General features: G+C 40.1%; 1 protein-coding gene across 2 annotated transcripts in view; it reads left to right on the top strand.

Annotated features, from left to right (window-relative positions):
- Nucleotides 1–18,588, top strand: part of LOC143297972 (protein CIP2A homolog L-like) — a 30,887-nt gene extending 12,299 nt beyond the window's left edge. Inside the window, exons 11-23 of one of the 2 annotated variants that reach the window (XM_076610602.1) lie at nt 976–1,129; nt 1,588–1,741; nt 3,695–3,794; nt 5,639–5,757; nt 7,375–7,594; nt 8,017–8,079; nt 8,731–8,841; nt 9,746–9,879; nt 10,783–10,845; nt 11,514–11,627; nt 12,843–12,925; nt 13,558–13,718; nt 15,771–18,588. In XM_076610602.1, the coding sequence (XP_076466717.1) occupies nt 976–1,129; nt 1,588–1,741; nt 3,695–3,794; nt 5,639–5,757; nt 7,375–7,594; nt 8,017–8,079; nt 8,731–8,841; nt 9,746–9,879; nt 10,783–10,845; nt 11,514–11,627; nt 12,843–12,925; nt 13,558–13,718; nt 15,771–15,947 (1,653 nt within the window). In that variant the 3' untranslated portion in view covers nt 15,948–18,588. The remainder of the gene's footprint in view (nt 1–975; nt 1,130–1,587; nt 1,742–3,694; nt 3,795–5,638; nt 5,758–7,374; nt 7,595–8,016; nt 8,080–8,730; nt 8,842–9,745; nt 9,880–10,782; nt 10,846–11,513; nt 11,628–12,842; nt 12,926–13,557; nt 13,719–15,770) is intronic. The other variant, XM_076610603.1, reaches the window with a different exon arrangement.
- The last annotated feature ends 795 nt before the right edge of the window (nt 18,589–19,383 follow it).

Below are 19,383 nucleotides of genomic sequence, written 5' to 3'. Positions count from 1 at the left end.
GGTTGTTTTTTTTGTTGCTTTTTTTGTTGTTGTTTTTTGTTTGTTTTTTTACGATGCTGAATTGCAATGTAGCAAAAGTAACACTTCATATTTTTTCAAGTTTGCAAAGTTCTGCAATTACGATTGTTTTTTAGGAAAATAAGAGAAATGTACATAAGCCCTTTTAGTGTGATCGATTTTACAAAGAAACAATAAGTCAAGTGACTGACCGGCTGCCACAGCGATCTTTAATTTTAAAATTGAATGCATCAATGATCGACACAAAACCTAGACCCAGCTTAATATATTTGTTTGATGTTCTGTCTGGTGAAAAATTGATGGAATGGTTGCACCAATCATGTCCTAAGTTTATGTTTATGGATGTGGCTGTACTTGTGCCTATTTTTGTTTTTTTGTTTTTTGTTTTTTGCCAAGGTTCTGTTGGATTGACATTGACATTGTATCAGCCCTGTGTGGTTGGCTGGGCTGAAATACATGTGGTGCTTATACATGTGTGACTAAAGCCTGACTGAATGACTACGAAAGGAATGATGAGGGCCTAAAGGCAGCTGTCAACTCTACCCAGGTTCATAGACAGCCTGATGTGCTAACGACTTTGTAAAGCCATTAGAGTTTGGTCTCTGATCGAAGACACTTGCTATGTCAGTATCATCAGTATTCATAATAAATGACAAAGATAAATAAATAAATCTCAGATTGAAAGTCAAATGCTTTAACCACTCAGCTATTGCGCCCGTTTAGCGTCCTTCTCCAACACCATCCATGTCAGCTCACTTTGGATGCATGGGAAGTGGGAAAGGGGGTGGCAGGGGAGGGAGGGTTTGAGAAAGAGTGGTCATGAATGATTTATGTAATTTGTAATTTTTTCTTTCGTGTAAAGCGCCCTGAGCTCTTAGAGAGAAAGGGCACTATATAAATGTACATTATTATTATTATCATTATTGTAAATGAAAAGGGGTGTGGATTGCTGTGCAGGAGCTGCTCTGCAGGGATGAACAGGAGCTGCAGTCAGGCCTGAGCCTGGTGCTGCCTGTCCTGGTTCAAATTCTGCGTGGACCGCTCAGCCCCGACACCCCCTGCATGAAGGGCGTCTGTCGCCGCTTGTCTTCTGCTCTCAGGCTTTTCATGGGTGAGCTTGTGGTGGTGTTGGACTTGGAGGGTCTTTCTTCGGCCTTATTCTTTGTTGTTTTTTTCTTGTTTGCCTTCTTTTTGTATATTTTTCTCTTGCCTTTTTTATTCTTTTGTTTGCCTTATTCTTGTGGGCTTTTTTTGTATGCTGTTTTTTCATTGTCTCTTGTGTTTGTCTGTGTGTGTGTGTGTGTGTGTTTGTGTGTGTGACAGAGAGAGAGAGAGACCTGCCTTCTCTTGTCATCAATAATAATTTCTTTGGGTAATTTTCCTGGATGAAAGGTGTCCCTGTCAGTTAGTTGCACCACAAAGGAGATTTGTGTGTTTTGCACAAAACACCAGAGATACAGCTAGACCCTGCTGGCAACCCGCCAGTGAGACAGCATGTTGATTAGATTTATGCGGAAAGAGTTTTCATTTCTGTGATGCCTTTCTTTTCTTTTTTCAATGTTTTTTCAGTGCTGTGCACAGAGGACGAGGTCAAAGCTAGCGTGGCAGAAACAGTGAAGACTGAGGACTTGGCCACCCTCCTGCGGTTCCAGCTGTCCAGCAACAAAGCTGTGCAGAAATCAGTGGCCACCCTCAAGTGTGTGGATGCCGAGCAGGACTGGGGGTAAGGAAGATCACTCCCCTCCACTGCCCTTGCCTTGCTGGGATTTGTGTGTGTGTGTGTGTGTTTCTACAGTGAAATTTGTTGTCAAATGACATTGGGTTTTCTTTCAAAGAAAATATAAGTAAGTTATCTCATTGATTTTCTTCTGTGGATATTGAATATTTTTTTTCTTTTCAAAATTAAATTTAGATAGTTTCTTCAAAACAAAACAAACAAAAAAAAAAAGGGAAAGAAAAATAAAGCAGATCCACTTGCTTTGTTGTTGGAATTTTAGAAAATATTGGGATATTTATCTTTACTGAATATCCACTTTTTTATCATTTGATTACAACATTAGATTTTTTGTTTATAGTTTTAATCTTGGGTTTTATTCTTGTGATAGATAATATCTAAACACTCACATACTGTTCTAAATGTAAATGAGCTCTCTTTTTTTTTTTCTTTTTTTTTTTTTTTGCTTTTCTTTTTTCTTTTTCTTTTTAAAAAAAAAGACTACAGTGTTGAACATTAACTCTTTAGCTGCCAGGAAAATAAGATTTTAGTGAAATCTATTTGCCATAGTTTTTTTTCACAAAAAACGGGTATATATTTTCAAAAAGTTCTGTGCTCTTGTTATTGGAGAAAGACCCATAAAATTACATATTTTCTGAAAGGTAAATGAATAAAGAATACAAAACACATGATGTTTTCCCATTTTATGTATTTTTAGTGACATGCTGTTGTTTTGAAATCAGTGTTTTGTTTTTTGGCACATTTTCAACTTGTTCATTACAAACATTAGTCAGGTAATTTGCACTAAAATATTATATTTTCTGGACAAATGGATAATATCTGCACACACAACTTATTCTAGAACAACCACAATAATAAAAAAAACAATTAAAAAAAACAAAAAAACACACAGATACACAATGCATTGTGGCTTCTCCAAGTGATAATGTGGATGTGGGGCCACGCCCCCTCGGTCTCCACCCCTCCTCTTCACCCCTCTCACACGGTCACTTCATCCAGTTCTCATCAGACCGCCTTGGCTGAGTGCCAAGAAAATCGCTCACACTGTCCTACTAATAATTCGGTCACTTTCTGTCACCTGCTACAGCTGTACAGCTGGCATCACTCACTCAGTGATAGTCGTATCTTGGCCACTCTCGATTGCTCCCTTTATTTTCTATCAAATTGTCCTATAAATGTTCATCACTGTCTTCTTCGAATTTACGCTTCAATTCTTTCCAAGCATCAGCTAAAGAAAGCAATCTTGATTGATATAGTGCACCACGATAACATATCTTCAGCACGGCGTCAGTCCGACATTTTGTTGAGCGAGCAAGGAGAGGAGCCAGGCAAACACTGCAGCAGTAACCCAACCAAAACGCTCAAATAAAGGACTGCCTCATGACGTAGATGGGGTTTCTAGCTATGAATAGGATCTAGAAAGATTCCCCAAGCTAAAGCTACAAGTATTTTTGTCAACGAACTCAATGCAAACCAGGGAAAAGTCAGAATATTTCGATGACGAGTTATCTCATCATTGTGGCAGCGAAGCATACATACTTGCGCTGATGAGTTATCTCTTCATATAGGCAGCCTTGGGGTTAAAAAAAATTACTTGAAAGTGATTCGTGAAAAAGAAACAGAAGGGTTAAAAATACATTGTCAGGAGTGCTGGTAAACAGACTTGAGGGTGTGCACCTCTGTATTCATGTTTCTATATTTACAACTGTTTCCCAGTTGACTAGATGTATACGTGTGCCATTTCCAATTGAGAGAGTGGGGCATTAAACATTTTGAGGCGGAATCCGTTCTCAGCTGACTGGACATACTTGCGATCTCTGATAATTGATACGTGAGAGAACAGGGTGTACATTTTGAAAATGGAAAGTTTTATGCTCCCAACTGACTGGATATGTTGGAGAGTCTGACCGGGTTGGGGGTGTGGTGTGGTGTGGTGTGCAGGGAGGCAGGAGTGGAGGTGGTGTTGCTGGCCATGCAGCTCATGTCCAAGATCCGGCGCTATGTGGACGGCCTGGAAAAACTCTTCCTTGAACTGTTACAGGTCAGTGGGCTGCCTGGGATTTTCTGCTCAGTGATAGTAGATGAGAACACTGTTTTAGATTTCATGGGTGGGACTGGATTATTACCATGAACACACTTCCATTTTGACATTTTTGTGATTTTTTTATATTTTTTACTTTGTTTCAACATAATGGTGTTTGTACAGTATGACACAGGGAGTCTGGGAAAGTCTTTGGAAACTAAGAACAGTTGCAGGCCAAAAAAAGTATTGAGAAAAATATAATTTACCCTCCATGGTCTGGAAGTCTTGGAGTTTTAATAGAACTCTTGACCAGTAGCATTCAACAAAAAGCTTAATGCATTTAAAACATGAAGTCTTGAAAATTGAGCATCAATACTGCGGTATCCACCAGTCTGTTTTGTCAGTGGTGTAACAATTTTTTTTATTCGGTTTGGCTTTGTGTTTGGTATGGAGATGTTTCATTCTGGTCTGAAAACAATTGTAAAAAGTAAGGAATTTGTTTGGTCAGAGGGAACCCTGGTATTCTGTAGTGGCCCCTGGACCCCAGTTGCACACATTTCAGTATTATGATGAGTCACTCACCCCTGTGAGACGACTGGCACCTTTCCTTTTTTCCGGGCAGTACAGTCCAGTGCAGTTTTGTTTAGAGGATCTTGTTTTTCTTTCTAAATTTGAAGGAGAAAGTCCAGATGTGTTCTGTTTTGATTTTTCTGGAATGGAAAAATCCAGAGTTTGTCCATGCTAAAATAGGTCTTGTAGTTATAAGAGAAGATCTCATGCGCTTTTTGGAAATGATTCTCATCAACAGTCTGTTCCTTCTCAGTCTTCTGATGTTATTCAAACCATGGAGCAAGAGTGAAAACAAGGTAAAATGAAAAGAAACAGATGCTGGTATCTTTGTTAATTTTCATTTCTTTCAGACTAATGCTAGAATTAGTAGAAAAGACCCCCCAGAGTTGGAGTACTTCCAAAGGAAGTTCATCAGTCATACAAAGACCTTTCTCTCAATAGAGCCAGCCTACAATTTCCACAGAACACATGTCCTGTATGACAAAATTCAAAGATATAAAAACAAAGTGTCCAAGGAAAGGCAAAGCACATCTTAGGTTTATATAAAAGCTTAATGGTTTAAAAGTTTGGGTGTTTGATCCAACAAGCTCAATGCCCAGTATCGACTTTAACTAAAATCTTTACATTAGTCAAAAAAAACAAAAAAAATGCCAGGCATTATTTGAAATAACATAGCCAGTCCAATATTTAAAATGTCTACTCTTATCGAACGACATTATCAAAATGTATGATGGACTGACAGAACAGGACACAGAATGACTGTCACAGAATTGGTCCCTTTGACAGTATGATGATGATGATATGGATACTAACATAGCGCCCATCCTTGGTCGGGGATCAAGCTCTTAGCTCTTTACAAACATGAAGTCATTTGCACGACAGGCTGCCTACCAGGGTAGAAACGACTGACAGCTGCCATTGGGCACTCATCGTTTGTTTCATGTGTCATTCAGTCAGGTTTAAGCCATGCACACATACACACTCATACGTATAAGTACATGTATGACTGTTTTGTTCATTGACCCCGCCATGTAGGCAGTCATACTCCATTTTCAGGGGTGTGCATGCTGGGTATGTTCTTGTTTCCATAACCCACCAAACGCTGACATAAATTACAGGATCTTTAACATGTGTATTTGATAATGATATTCTGCTTGCATATGTTATACACTCAAAGGGGGTTCAGGCACAAGCAGGTCTGCACATCTGTTGACCTGGGAGATTGGAAAAATCTCCACCCTTTGCCCACTATTGCCCAGTATCACAATGTATGATGGGCTGACTGTGCACAGGACACAGAAATGGTGCCTTTCCTGGCCAAGGGGTGGACGTCACGGGACAGGGACCTGGTGCAGATTGCCTTGCAGCTTACCTGTCTCGGCTCTTCGTTGCCCGACTTCCCTGATGTCATGTGAGTGGGCCTAGCTCTCATGTTAGAGAACTTACGGTGTGGGGCAGAGTTCCTTCAGAGATTTTAATGGATTTGGCATTGTTTCGTTTGTTTTGTTCATTTGGTTATTTTTTGTTTTGTTTTTGCGGCATGTTCACCTCAGAAAGTGTAACCTGTTAATACTGTCTTTATCCTAAATGATGGTAGTAGCCAACTGCCATGGCATATTACTGCAGGATTTTGGAGGGCTTCTGGGAGTGTAGCAATGTATGGGGGACTGGGATCAGTGGTATTTGGCAGTGTACAGGGGATTTGGGATCAGCGGCGTGTGGCTGTTTACAGGGGATTTGGGACCATCCGCATGTTCCTGTATATGGGGGATTTGGGATCATCAGCATGTAGCTGTGTATAGGGGATTTCAGATCATTGGCATGTGCCTGTACGGGGAATTTGGGATCCGCTGCATGATGAGCAGTTTTGATAGTAATGCTACTGGTGCAGAAGATGCTGTGGAGATAAAACAACAAACTGATAACAGAGAAGCCAGTCATGGTAAGATTACAATGTTATTTTTTTTACTCACTTGTGTTAACAAAGTGAGTCTATGTTTCAACCTGGTGTTCAGTTGTCTGTGTGTCCGTGGTAAACTTAAACATTGCCATTTTCTCTGGAAATGATTTGTCAGCCAGTACCAAATTTGGCTTAAACATAGTATGAAAAAAATATTCACAGTCATACCATTAACAGGTTGCAAGTCTCCCAAATTAAACCGTATTTCTGAATCAGTAACGGTTTATTTAGTTGAGATTCGTTCGGTAATCCAAAAATTCTAAAAACAGCTTCCCACTGAGTTAGGCCCTTGAAGGTAGGTTGTGTTCGAAGACAACATGACCACGTTTTACTTGTTCACAAATCAAATGAAGGAAATACAAATTTTTGGACATAACACACACAGTGATACTAACTACACCATCAATGTGTTTTCTGCATATAAATATTTCTAAAGCAGACACTGAATTAACTGGAATGAACACAAAAGAAAGATTGAATTGATCATTTGTTTCAGCCCATTTTGGACTGGTTCGTGCAGATCTAGAGATCTACCATGTGTTGCGGTGTGCTTGAAGCGATGGCAATTTCTCCTTTGCCGCCGAAATAAAAGAATAATTGAGATATAATAAAACACACAAAAAAACATGATTTAAACAGTGTTATTACGTCCACTACTATCATATCTGTTTACTGCACGAAGAAGAAAATGTCAACATTGCTTTAAGTATTAAATTTAGTCAAATGATGTCAGATGTGCCGCAGCAGTGGGGATTGGTCTGCTTGCTTCGGAACTGAATGGTTTGATCCCGCTCGCATGCCCTTTTTCTCTTTTTTTCTTTTGTTTTTTTCTTCCAAGCTTATTTCTTATATCATATTTAATACAAAGCACTTTTCAACAATTTTTTAAATCTCTTTTCTTTTTCTCTCCTCATAATTCCTGTACTGGATTAAGCACGAAGCACAAGTGAGTCTTGAAGGCTTTGCCTCTTGTTATGTTCTGACAAAATTGTCTACCCTTTCACACTCACAGCAAACACAGCACAGAAGTTTTTATTTATTAGATTTTTTTGTTGTTGTCTTGTCCAGACTTGGGGATGCGGTTGCGGCAGCCAATGCCAGTGCCGCCTCTGCCAAGGTGACCTCTGATACTTCGTTGGACATCTCACGGGTCTCCTCCAAACAGGTGTTTGGCGGGGAGAACAAGGAGAACATTCCGCTGAAGCCAAACAGTGATATGTCAGTGTCTGTGCAGACCACAGATGACTCCATCCAGAGCCTCATTGAAAAAATGCACTCTTCCATTGAGGTAGGGGGAGAGACAAGCTTGGAGGATAGGGTTTTTTGGTGTGTGTATGTATGTATGCCTTTTTTTTTTTTAAGCTTGAAGGATAATTGTTCTTGTCTGCCATTTTCTTTTACCCTTTTTTGGATAACACTGTCAGTATTTGGAACTGAGTTCTTGTCATGTTTTAATCATATTAGATGTTTTGTTCTTTTTTTCTGTGGCTCTTTTCTCTGTTAAGCTACCAAACCAAACAAAACAAAACAAAAAACAATTGATGCTACATGGTGTTGTGTTTAAATACAAAGCAAATATTATCCAATCGGGTTTTTCTTGTTCCTGTGCTTTGTTTTCATACAGAGCTATGATGTTATTGGTTTCATTTTGTCTGCATCAGTTTTGTCATCATACGCTTGCTTAAAGCAGAAAGTTGTGGTTTTGTGCAGCTGAAAGACATGAAGACAGCAGACATCATTGAGATCTATGAACACAGACTACAGTCACACCAGGTACAGTGTTGATTGATTGTTTCTGTGTTTTTGATTTTATCTCTTTACAGTTTGGTTCATTTGTGTTTTACTTCTGACCTTTTTGTGTTTGGCAGTATTTATGAGATGTGTTGAATCAAAAAAGTGTTGAAACAGTAGTGGGGCGAGTCTGGTATTGCTAGTAACATTCTTTCTTTTTTGTTGATGCAAGTTTATTAGCCCAAAGCAGTCGTATGAAAATAATATGTGGAAATCAGTATTGTTATAACGTTGGCAAACTGTCTTTGTTCTGGGAGTTGTCTTCATAGAGCTGCATTATTTTCATTATCATATAAAGAAATATTTTAAAAAATCGTAAGTTAAGCTGAACAGTATTATTTGATGTGGTGTAGTTTTAGTTTTGTTTATTTTATGCATCATCAGCATATAGTATTTTTGTTAATTTTATGCAGATTGTTGCAGTCTTACTTTTGTTTTCTTTTGATGTAATTTTACATTCTTAACATGAATTGAATCTCTGTTTCAAATATAGTATAGTTGTAGATCATAGTATTCTTATCTCCATAATCATATTGAAATTGTCCCTGTATCCATAAGCTTATTCAGCCTGCCATTTTCCTATTAGCCCACAGTCTTGTTTTTATCTTAATTATATTATATGTGTGTGCACAGACAAAAGAAGACCACCTTCAGGATTTGCTGGAAGCCAAGTCACTGGCCTTGACTCAGGCAGATCGTTTGATTGCACAGTACAGATCCCGCCAGGCTCGTCATGGCGCCGAGGTGACCATTTGTGTGTGTGTGTGTGTGTATGTGTGTGTGTGTGTGCAAATGTGTGATTGTGATGTGATAAGGCATAGATGTACCCATGGGATAATTTGTGGATCCTTCAATATACAATGCAAAAATGAAGCCGTATGCATTTATTTTGTTGGCTTTTCAGATGGGGGGAATTGGAAGAATAACATTTTGTGACATGATTTGATTTGATTTCTCCATTCATTTGTTTATTTACTTCCTGTTCATCCATTCATTTTCATCCATTCATTCTTTGACTTTTCAGTACATTGAAACTTCCCTTTGCCTCTTGGGAATTTTTTTTTTTCAGATGTTTCATCATTGAACTTGTAAAGACTGATTGACATCTGTGAACTTAACCTTTTCAGTGCCAGAGAATTTTTTTTTTAAAGGTGCTCTTAGTTTTAGCTTTGTGATTGGTATGGAACATTTTCAGGTTGGTCTGGAAATGGTGTAGAAAAAAGTATGGAATTTTGTTGGGCCTCTCTTGTTTTGCAGTGCCACAAGTTTTATTTTCTCAAGGAGGTGTCTCTGCATTAGGACAAATCCATATATACTACGCAACATCCTCTAGGCAGATGCCTGACAGCAGCATAACACAACGAGCTTGTCAAGCCTTGAGTGTATGGATATATATGTATTTATGTACCTATCAGAGTGGATTTCTTCTCCACAGAGTTTTGCCAAAGGACAAAACTTGTGTTGCCAGGCGATATTTTTCATTGCACACAGGACCTCTGTTTATCATCTCATCCGAATGGCATTATTCTCAATTTGATTTTCCGGTCCACATTCGGAGAAAGGGTGAGGGCAGGAATCGAACCAAGACCCTCATGGACACAGTATTGGCAGACGAGTGCCTTAACCATTCTGCCACCTTCCTCCGCAGGCCCACAAAATGCGCTGCATGTTCCAAGAGGCGGAGCGGAAGAACGAAGGTCTTCTGCAGGAGATGAACGAAATCAAGCTGGACAAGGACAGGCTGAGGAATGACTATGACCTGCTCAAGCATGAGAAAAATCAGTGAGTGGATACTGTGTGTTGGGGGGGGGGGTTGGTGGGGGGGTAAATATGTGTCATGTGAGTATGTTTGTGGATCTGTGGGTGTGCGAATGCATGAGAGTGTGTGTTTGTGTATGAATCAGAATCATATTTATTTGTCATGAAAACTGTGAATGAAAGGTTTATAGACACAAAAATAAAGGGTAAAAAAACAAAAAAAACAAAACAAACCCAACTAAACTAAATCTGAGGTGTTCTAACGTGACGTGTTCTTTGAAACATTCATATATGAATTTTGCTAGTTGGGGTTGTACGGGGTCATAATTACACCATTGACTCATTGTATCAGTATCATCAAAATTTGTGATTTCAGACTTTATATCTGTTAGGAAAACCTGTTATATGTGTTCATATCTAATACATTTGTCTAGAAAATGATATTCATCTTCTAATACACCACTTCTAATACATCCTGCTTTTCCATGCAGTATTTGTGTAGGTCTGTGTGTGAGTGTGTCAGTCTGTGGCGAGTGTATGAGTATGTGTGTTTGTAAGTATGTGTGTGGGTCTGTACTGGTGTCTCACTGTTGTTGTTTTTTTCTTTTAACTTGTTTTATTTAATCCATTAGTATGATAGGGTAAGCAGTCTAATCTGTGTTTGTGTGTTTGTACTTATGTGTGTGGGTCTTAATAGGTATGTCACTGTGTGTGTGTGTGTGTGTGTGTGTGGAGATCTGTTTGTGTTCTTGTAATGTGTCTGATTCTGACCTGATAGGTATGTTTGCAGCATTTCTTTTCCTTATGAGAATTTGTGTTGCTTTCCTGTGCAGCATCCTGATGAGAATTTGTGCTGCTTTCCCGTGCAGTATCAAGTTGTGAAAGTGATTTTTTTCTTCTTTTTTTTTTTTTTTTTTTTTTTTTCAGACTGGAACTGAAGGCTTTGGAGCTGGAGGAGCTGAAGAACACACACAGTGACCTGATGGAAAAGTGAGTTGTGTGATCTGTATGCTGGAGTTGGGATGGCTGGGTTTGTTTTTTTTTTTAGGTTGTTTTGTTTTTTTGCAAACTTGGCGCAAATGTTTGTGCACACGCTGTGCTGTATTTCTTGGTCCTTGTGGGTGTTTTTTTTGTGTCTGTCTTTGTGTCTGTGCGTGTGTTTTTCTCTTGAACGTAGTCACTTTTTTCATACACGCATGCATATGTATACACACGCACAAATAACAAAATCCAGTCATACACGTGTTTGCTTGCACGCACGCTCATGTACACTAATACATATGCACACACGTTTACCTCTTGCTCTTATGTCTCTTTATGTGTCTGTTTCTGGGACATGTGTATACACACACACGTACACGTGTGCAGAAACCTTTAAAATATACCTGCAATGATGATGAGTATTGATATGTATGTAATGTTGATGTGTAACATTGCTGATGACAGGTGTGTAACATTGCTGATCACATATGTGTAACATTGCTTATGACCAGTGTGTAACATTGTTAATGGCTGGTGTGTAACATTGCTAATGACTGATGAGTAACATCACTGATGAAGGTGTGCAATGTTGTTGATGACAAGTGTATAATATGTATGTTGCTGATGACAGGTGTGTAATATTGCTGATGACTGGTGTGTGACACTGCTGATGACAGGTGTGAGGAGCTGGAGTCGTCCCTGACACGGCAGCAGCAGGAGCTGAAGACGACAAAGGAGATGCACGAGATGCTACAGAAACACTACGAGTCCCTGAAACACCAGCATGATGTGTAAGTTCTGAACCCATCACCTTCCTTCACCGCTCTGGGCTGTTTGGTTTTATGTGTTACATTTAAAGGAGGAGGGTAGCACAATGGTTAAGATGCTTACCTGCCAATACAGTGTCCATGAGGGTCTGGATTTGATTCCCGCTCTTGCCCTTTCTCTCAAATTTGAAAAATCTACAACTGAGGGATTGGTCATTCAGTTGAGACGATAAACTGAAGTCCCCTGTGCAGCATACACTTGGCGTACTGAAAAAATAATCCATGGCATCTAAAGTGTCGTCCTGTGACAAAATTCTTTGAAGAAATCCATTCTGATAGGTACACAGATATGTATGCATTCCCTGGTGGGGATGCCAAGGGTCTTTCAGTATAAATAACATCCCTGCTTTTGGAAATTCTAGAAATTTCCTTTTTTCAATTGCTCTCTTTGTTTCTGCCTTTTTTCTTTCTTCACTGTTGTCTCCTTTTTCTGTCTTCTCAGCCCATTCCCCTTTTTTTTTTTCAAGCAAGCCTGGAGACTTTTTTCTCTTTTCCGCAGTCTATGATGTGCTATCTGTGCTGTTTTGCTTTGGCAATCAGGTGGTGAGATGTAAACACTGGGATTGGCACTAGCTGCTCATTCTGCAGTGTTATTTGCCTATATGGCCTTTCTTATATATTTTTTGTTTGGCTTTGAAGTATTGTTTTTTTCCTTTTTTACGATTTTTTGTAATCTGGGGATGATAAATTAAGCGGAATGGCTGGCATCCTCATCATGGCTTGGTCTTATTTGCCGTAAGGAGCTAAATGGTTTGGATACTGTGTCATGAACTGTGTTTTGTGGGTTTGTCTTAGTGTTATTTTGTAGATGTGACAGTCTTGTGTTGACGTGGTTGAGCATTTGTATGGTTTAACAGTCCTGATATGGTCTTGTGCGGTCGGCTGGATTATAAGCAACAAGAACAAGAAGATATATATGCATGCACTCAAGGTCTGACTAATGCAGCTGGTCAGGCATCTGCCTAGCAAATGTGTCGCATATACATGGATTTGTCCAAATGCATTTACTACTCCTTGAGAAACTGAATCTATCCGTTATGTATAATTGTTTTCTTTGTCTGTTTCTGATAATGCTTTGTCTCAGTATTGTTCTTCTCATTGCACAGGTCTCTGTTCTCTGTCAGAGTCGATGACCTTTTGAGCCTTCACTGTGACAGTTTTCATCCTGTAACATTTCAGTGCCAGTGACCAGCTGAAGAAGCTGGAGGAGGAGAGGAAACAGCTGTCCCGGACACTGAAGGAGAAGGAGAACAAGCTGCTGGGTGAGTTTGATGTCGCCTCCCTCACGTTTCAGCGCTTTCCTGGAATAGAGAAAAGAAGAAAAAGAGAGAAGAAAAAGAAAATCAAGCTGAGGGGACGGTTTGGTCTGTGTTATTCAGGCTGTCAGTTTGCACATGTCTCGGTATACAAATTTTTGATATTTCATGCTTGCCTAAAAGACAGTGGGCGAATGAGGATGGTGAGTGGGGTCGGGGATGGGGTTGGGGGTGAGTTCGAAGGAGAGAGCATGGGTAGGGGAGTGGTTTTGAAACATAGAAACTGATCTTTGCTGTTGTTTTATTACTCTTGATTGCTGTTTGATATAGGTTTTTTATGTCTTTTATGGAATCGTGGGTATGAGGCTTTACTCATGTACATTTAATATTATTATCATTCTGTTATATTGTATTCTGTTATATATTTAGGCTTTGTCAGTTCAGAAAATTACTCTGTTGCAATGGAAAGTTTTAGTATTTTATGATCTTTGTCATTCTGTTTGTTCTCTTCTATTGTTTGTCTATCCCGGTAGTTCAAAAGTATCAAAGTATGCAGACTGATCCATATACTCTACAACACAACTATAAAAAAAAAAAAAAAAAGATGATAATAAAGTGAACTTGCTGTGTCTTGTCAGAGACGAGCAAATCGCTGCAGACGCTGACAGACAAGCATGGGCGTGTGGTGAAGGACCGCGAGGAGCTGGAGCAGGAGAAGGACACCCTGGAGAAGTGCCTGGACACCCTGAGGGCCAACATCTCCACCCTGGAGCACACCAACAGGGAGCTGGCTCACAAGGTGGGGGGTCCACGCATCATCATCATCATCATGTGGATACTTTTTTTGATAGTGACTATCCTCTATCAGAGACCAAGCTCTAAGCACTTTACAAACACCGGGTTGCTTGCACAACAGACTGCCTACCTGGGTAGAGCTGACTGATGGCTGCCATTCAGATGCTCATTGTTCGTTTCATGTGTCATTCAGGCACGCACGCATACACACTCGGACAGGCAAATAACGTTTTACGTGTATGACCGTTTTCTTTGTTTACCCCGCCATGTAAGCAGCCAAACTCCATTTCCGGGAGCATGCATGCTGGGTATGTTCTTGTTTCCATAACCCACCGAATGCTGACATGGATTACAGGATTTTTAACTTGCGTATTTGATCTTCTGTGTGCGTATACACACAAAGGGGGTTCAGGCATAAGCAGGTCTGCACATATGTTGACCTTGAAAATCAGAAAAATCTCCACACTTTACCCTTCAGGCACCATTGCTGAGATTCAAACCCGGATACTAAGCTATTGTGTATGGGAAGGACTGGGTCTGTGTGTGTATGTGGGGGAGTGGTGGTGTAGTAGACTGTCCACGCCCCTTTTCCAGACAGCGAGACTACCGTTGTGACTTCTGGGGAGTGCCTGCGTGCTTCCAGTCTTGGACTGGTAGAGCCACTTGTGCTATCGTTGTGAACACAGGCTGCCTCATCTCTGGGCTACAAAAGACTACCAAGGTTTTGTGTGTGTGTTTGTGTGTGAACGGTGCATGAGTGATGTGTGTTGTTTTTCAGTTTTAATCTTTCCAGTAATTAAAAAAAAAAAAAAAAAAAAGGAGGGGGGTGGTGTGTATAGGTGGGTGGGTGGCCGTGTTTCCTTGCACATGAGGTGGGCTGGATAGGACTTCACACTAAAAGTGAGAAAAGATTATAAAAAAAAAACCTAAAAGGATGTGGTGTTGAATGTGTGGGTGGGTTGTGGGTGGGTTCCCTGGCACAGAAGGTGGGCTTGGGCTGTTTACGTCTCCATGTGTGTGTGACTGGTGCATGTGTGATGTGTTGTTCATCAAAGTGGGGTTGTTTGTGGGTGGGTGGGTGTGTTCTTGTATGTGTCTGGCTGTGTTTTTAGGCAAGGGGGAAACTAAGGATGTGGTAGTTTCTATGGGTAGGGCAATAAATGAGTCTTTGGACACTTTATGGGGTGGTGAAGGGTGGTTTTGGAGGTGGGGGGAGTGGGGTTTGTGGTGACTTTTCCTCTGTCTTGTTCTTGCATCTGTGTACATGCTGACAGTGATCTTTTATGCACCACATCGTGACATGACATTTTAACAAAATATGTGAAAGATGCATGCCATTCACACAGTCATTTGCCAATACAACAAGCAGACCCCCAGGAAAGGAATCACTGACAAATGACAGTGGTGTGTATGTGAGTTGCAGATGTGAAAGGTGTGTGTACAAGGAGAAAGGTAACAGAATGGTTAAGATGCTTTTCTGCCAATACAGTATCTGTGAGGGTCTGGGGTCAAATCCCAGTCTCACCCTTTGAGTGGAAAATCAAACTCAGCGTCTGGTCATTCAGAAGACACAATGAACTGAAAGCCCGTTTGCAGCACACACTTTAGCACACTGAAAAAGAACCCACGATAACAGAAGTGTTGTTCTTTGGCAAAACTCTACAGAAGAAATCCACTCTGATAGGTACACAAGTATATATGATGGTAATAATATGAATACTTACAAAGCGCTCATCCCCGGTTGGAGACCAAGCTATAAGTGCTTTACAAACATGGGGTCATTTGCACAACAGGCTGCCTACCTGGGTAGAGCTGACTGACAGCTGCCATTGGGTGCTCATCAGTCATTTCCTGTGTCATTTAATCAGATTTCAGACACACACACATACACACTCAGACAGAGATGTAATATAATATATGCATGCACTCAAGGCCTAGGTTATGCTGCTGGCCAGGCACCTGCCTGGCAGACGTGGTGTAGCGTATATATGGATTTGTCAGAACACAGTGATGCCTCCTTGAGGAACTGAACTGAACTGGACTGAACCGTGTGCAGGTGAAGTCCCTGGAGCGGCTGACCCAGGAGCAGGAGGAGGGGCTGAAGAGGTACCAGGACCAGGTGGCCCACCTGCAGGAGGAGGTCAGCAAGCACGCCCAGATCACCTCCCTCATCCACAGCCTCAGCGGCAGCAAAGACATACCCCCTGGCATCCAGCCCCCAGGGGGAAAATGACCAGGCACACTGGTGGTGGGATGCAAGCTGTGGGAGGGGCTGGGTGAACATGAGACAGTAAGAAAATATTATTATTATTAAACTGCTGACAGGTGCAGTTGCTTCTGCTCGGGCAGGAGTTTCCCACTTTCAAACCATTGTTGTTAAATGCTTCTTTTCAGTTTTGTAGAGACTTTCGCTGAAGGCTTGATATCAAGGCCTGACCAGAGTATTGGGTTTGTGCATTGGTCAGTTTTCTTCTTTTTTTAAAATATTTTTTACATGGAAGCACATGTGGTGTAGCATATATGGATCAGTTACCACACTTCACACCTTGAAACGATGCTGAAGAGAAGCATTTCCTTCAGTTTGCAGTGACTGTATGCTGAAGAGAAAGAGTTCCTTTACTTTGCTGCAACTCTTTGCTGAACAGAGGTGTTAAACAGCAATAGGTGAGCGCCTTTGTCTGAGCAGAACTGGTTGTGCTTGTTTGTTGATTAATATCCAACACTTTTGCCTTATTTAGATTTCCACTCTGTGACAAACTACACAAGTACTTGGTATATGTGTGCGTGTAATGGGTGTAGACAAAGTTGGATACATACAGTGATATAAAATCAGTAAGTTGTCTCTGTTGACTCATGAGCAACGTACAGGTCAGGTTCATGTTTTCTATTATTTTCAGTGACAAGACGACTTGGAAGTGGAAAGCTGAAAGGGGTTTGATGTGAAACTTTAGCATTAAAGAAAGCATTGTAACTGAGTCAAATGATTTTGGAAGTCCAAGTATGGAACTGTCTTCCATCAGTGTTGTTTTGCTCCAACTGTGTGGTCGTGAAAAAATTATCTCTAAAAGGCAACGGGTCATTTATCTTTTTTTGTTGTTGATTGGATGTACCATGTGGTCATGTTAGATGGATTCCTGAACAGACATTTGGCATGTTATAGCTCTACAGCAAGTTTTGTACCCCATGGTTTGTTATGGGTCTTAGTAAAGAAGAAGAAGAAAAACTCAGGGGGAAGGGAATCTAGGCATTATTTATACTTAATACACACACATACACACCCTTTCACGCACATGGTGGGAAATAGCAAAATGTGTCCGTTGCTTCGGAACAGAACGTAAACGTCCAATTTTGACAGAAATCACTGTGGCTGGTATAATTGAAGACAACAGGAATTGCACAGAAAAAAGATTCAAATTGTTTTCACTGAAAGGGAAAACCAATCTGGATTGACAGAGCAAGACTTTTTCTGTTAGAATCTAAAGACTGGAGACAGGATTTAACATTATTTTGATTCACATGCATAAACAAAATATGCAGTAAACCTCTCCAGGTTGTGTGGTTCCATGGTGAATTTTAATCTTGGCATTCTCTCAGCCACCAACGTTGGGTAGATAAGAATGAGACCTTTCCATGGTAACAGGGTAAGAGGTCAAGTTCATCAGAATAGTAAACGCTTGCACAACAGAACTTGGGTCTTGTGTTCAGTTTTCATTAAACCTGGTGCAATGACTGGCTATGGTGAGATCATGATGATCTCTTGCAGTTTAAGGTCAGGGGTCAAGGTAACAGTAGGGCATATTTTGATGGAAAAAGCATTTTCATAGGAAAGATGAGATCTTGCATTCAACCTTCACCAAAGTCATTAGTCATGATGCAAGCAGAAGTCTCATACATAGAATATCAGGGGTCAAACGTCAAGGTCACATGATTGTATTGTATGGTATGACATTTTGTCTAAACAGACTTCTCTGTGTGAAATTTGGGCTGATCTGTCCAGGGAGAGCGTATCACTACAGTGCAGAGAAAAAAGTAAAAGCGTGATGAGAGTTTTTCATTGATTTGTCAAAAAAGGGTGGTGCTTTCGCTGTGGTAATGTGCTCTCCCCAAGGAGAGCAATCTGAGTTTCGCACAAAGAAATCTGTTGTTACAAAAGAATGATACAAGACAGAACAAGACAGTGTGCTTGTTTTCTTTTCTAACTTTATGATTTCTTTTGGTAGCTTCAGTTTTTATTCATTTCTTGAACCCCTTGCATTTGATATCTTGTCTTTTGAGTTCAGTGCTGCAGTCATTTATTCAAAATCCTCTCCTTATCGAAGTTTTATCTGATAACTCTTTAAATGATGCATTTATCACCTGTGCAGCTCTTCTTGCACTTTGATTTCTCTTTATTTATTTAACCGTTTTGCATTCATTGAACCACCTTCGCAAAGTTAAACACTGCATTTATCAGTGGTCCAACAGGGTGCAGATGGTGACCTCCATGACCAGAAAGGGCATATTAAGTGGCACAGATATTCTGTCTGTTTCCATGTTTGAGGTCTTCTGTCCTTTTGTGTGACTGATATTCTGTTTACTTCCATATTTGTTTGAGGTTTTCTGTCCTTTGGTGTGACTGATATTCTGTTTACTTCTATATTTGTTTGAGGTTTTCTGTCCTTTGGTGTGACTGATATTCTGTTTATTTCTATATTTGTTTGAGGTTTTCTGTCCTTTGGTGTGACTGATATTCTGTTTATTTCTATATTTGTTTGAGGTTTTCTGTCCTTTGGTGTGACTGATATTCTGTTTATTTCTATATTTGTTTGAGGTTTTCTGTCCTTTGGTGTGACTGATATTCTGTTTATTTCTATATTTGTTTGAGGTTTTCTGTCCTTTTGTGTGACTGATATTCTGTTTACTTCTATATTTGTTTGAAGTTTTCTGTCTGTTGGTGTGACTGATATTTTGTTTATTTCTATATTTGTTTGAAGTTTTCTGTCTGTTGGTGTGACTGATATTCTGTTTATTTCTATATTTATATCAGACTGATATTTTGTTTATTTCTATATTTGTTTGAGGTTTTCTGCCCTTTGGTGTGACTGATATTCTGAATACTTCTATATGTGTTTGAGGTTTTCTGTCCTTTGGTATGACTGATATTGTTTATTTCCATGTTTGTGGTTTTCTGTCTGTCTGTCAAGATTGCCCTTCAAGCTGTGTATGTGTGTTTGACTCTACAATGTATGAGAATAAGAACTCTGTGATTCACAACAGAGCGCATGCCATGAAGGGAGAGACGCTCAGTACTTCCTTTCAGTGCTGCTCACAAGTGAAATAAGGCAAAGGGGAAACCCCTTTCCTTTAAATCTGTGGACCCTCAGGATATGTTGCCTTATTTTTCCTGGCACTCTGTGTGTGTGTGTATATATATGTGGAATTGACTTGATGTGTGAATGATTGATTTGAAGTTGCATGGCCTTGTCTTGTTTGGAAGCAAAAGACATTTGTATGGTCTTTTGTGTGCTTTTGCTTATTTCTGATAGTAAAACCCTTGTTTAGATCTGTTTCATTTTGTATGAGAATAATGTACGAGGTGTGTTCAAAAAGTATGCGGCCTTTGTTCATAAAAACTACTTGTATCCAGATGCAACAAACTTACACTGATCTCCTTCAGAGTAGTCCCTTTG

Source organism: Babylonia areolata, chromosome 23 (assembly GCF_041734735.1).
Source record: "Babylonia areolata isolate BAREFJ2019XMU chromosome 23, ASM4173473v1, whole genome shotgun sequence".
Lineage (NCBI taxonomy): Eukaryota > Metazoa > Mollusca > Gastropoda > Neogastropoda > Buccinidae > Babylonia > Babylonia areolata.
The sequence above is the reverse complement of the archived record's forward strand: the minus strand, read 5'-3'. Positions and strand labels throughout refer to the sequence as shown.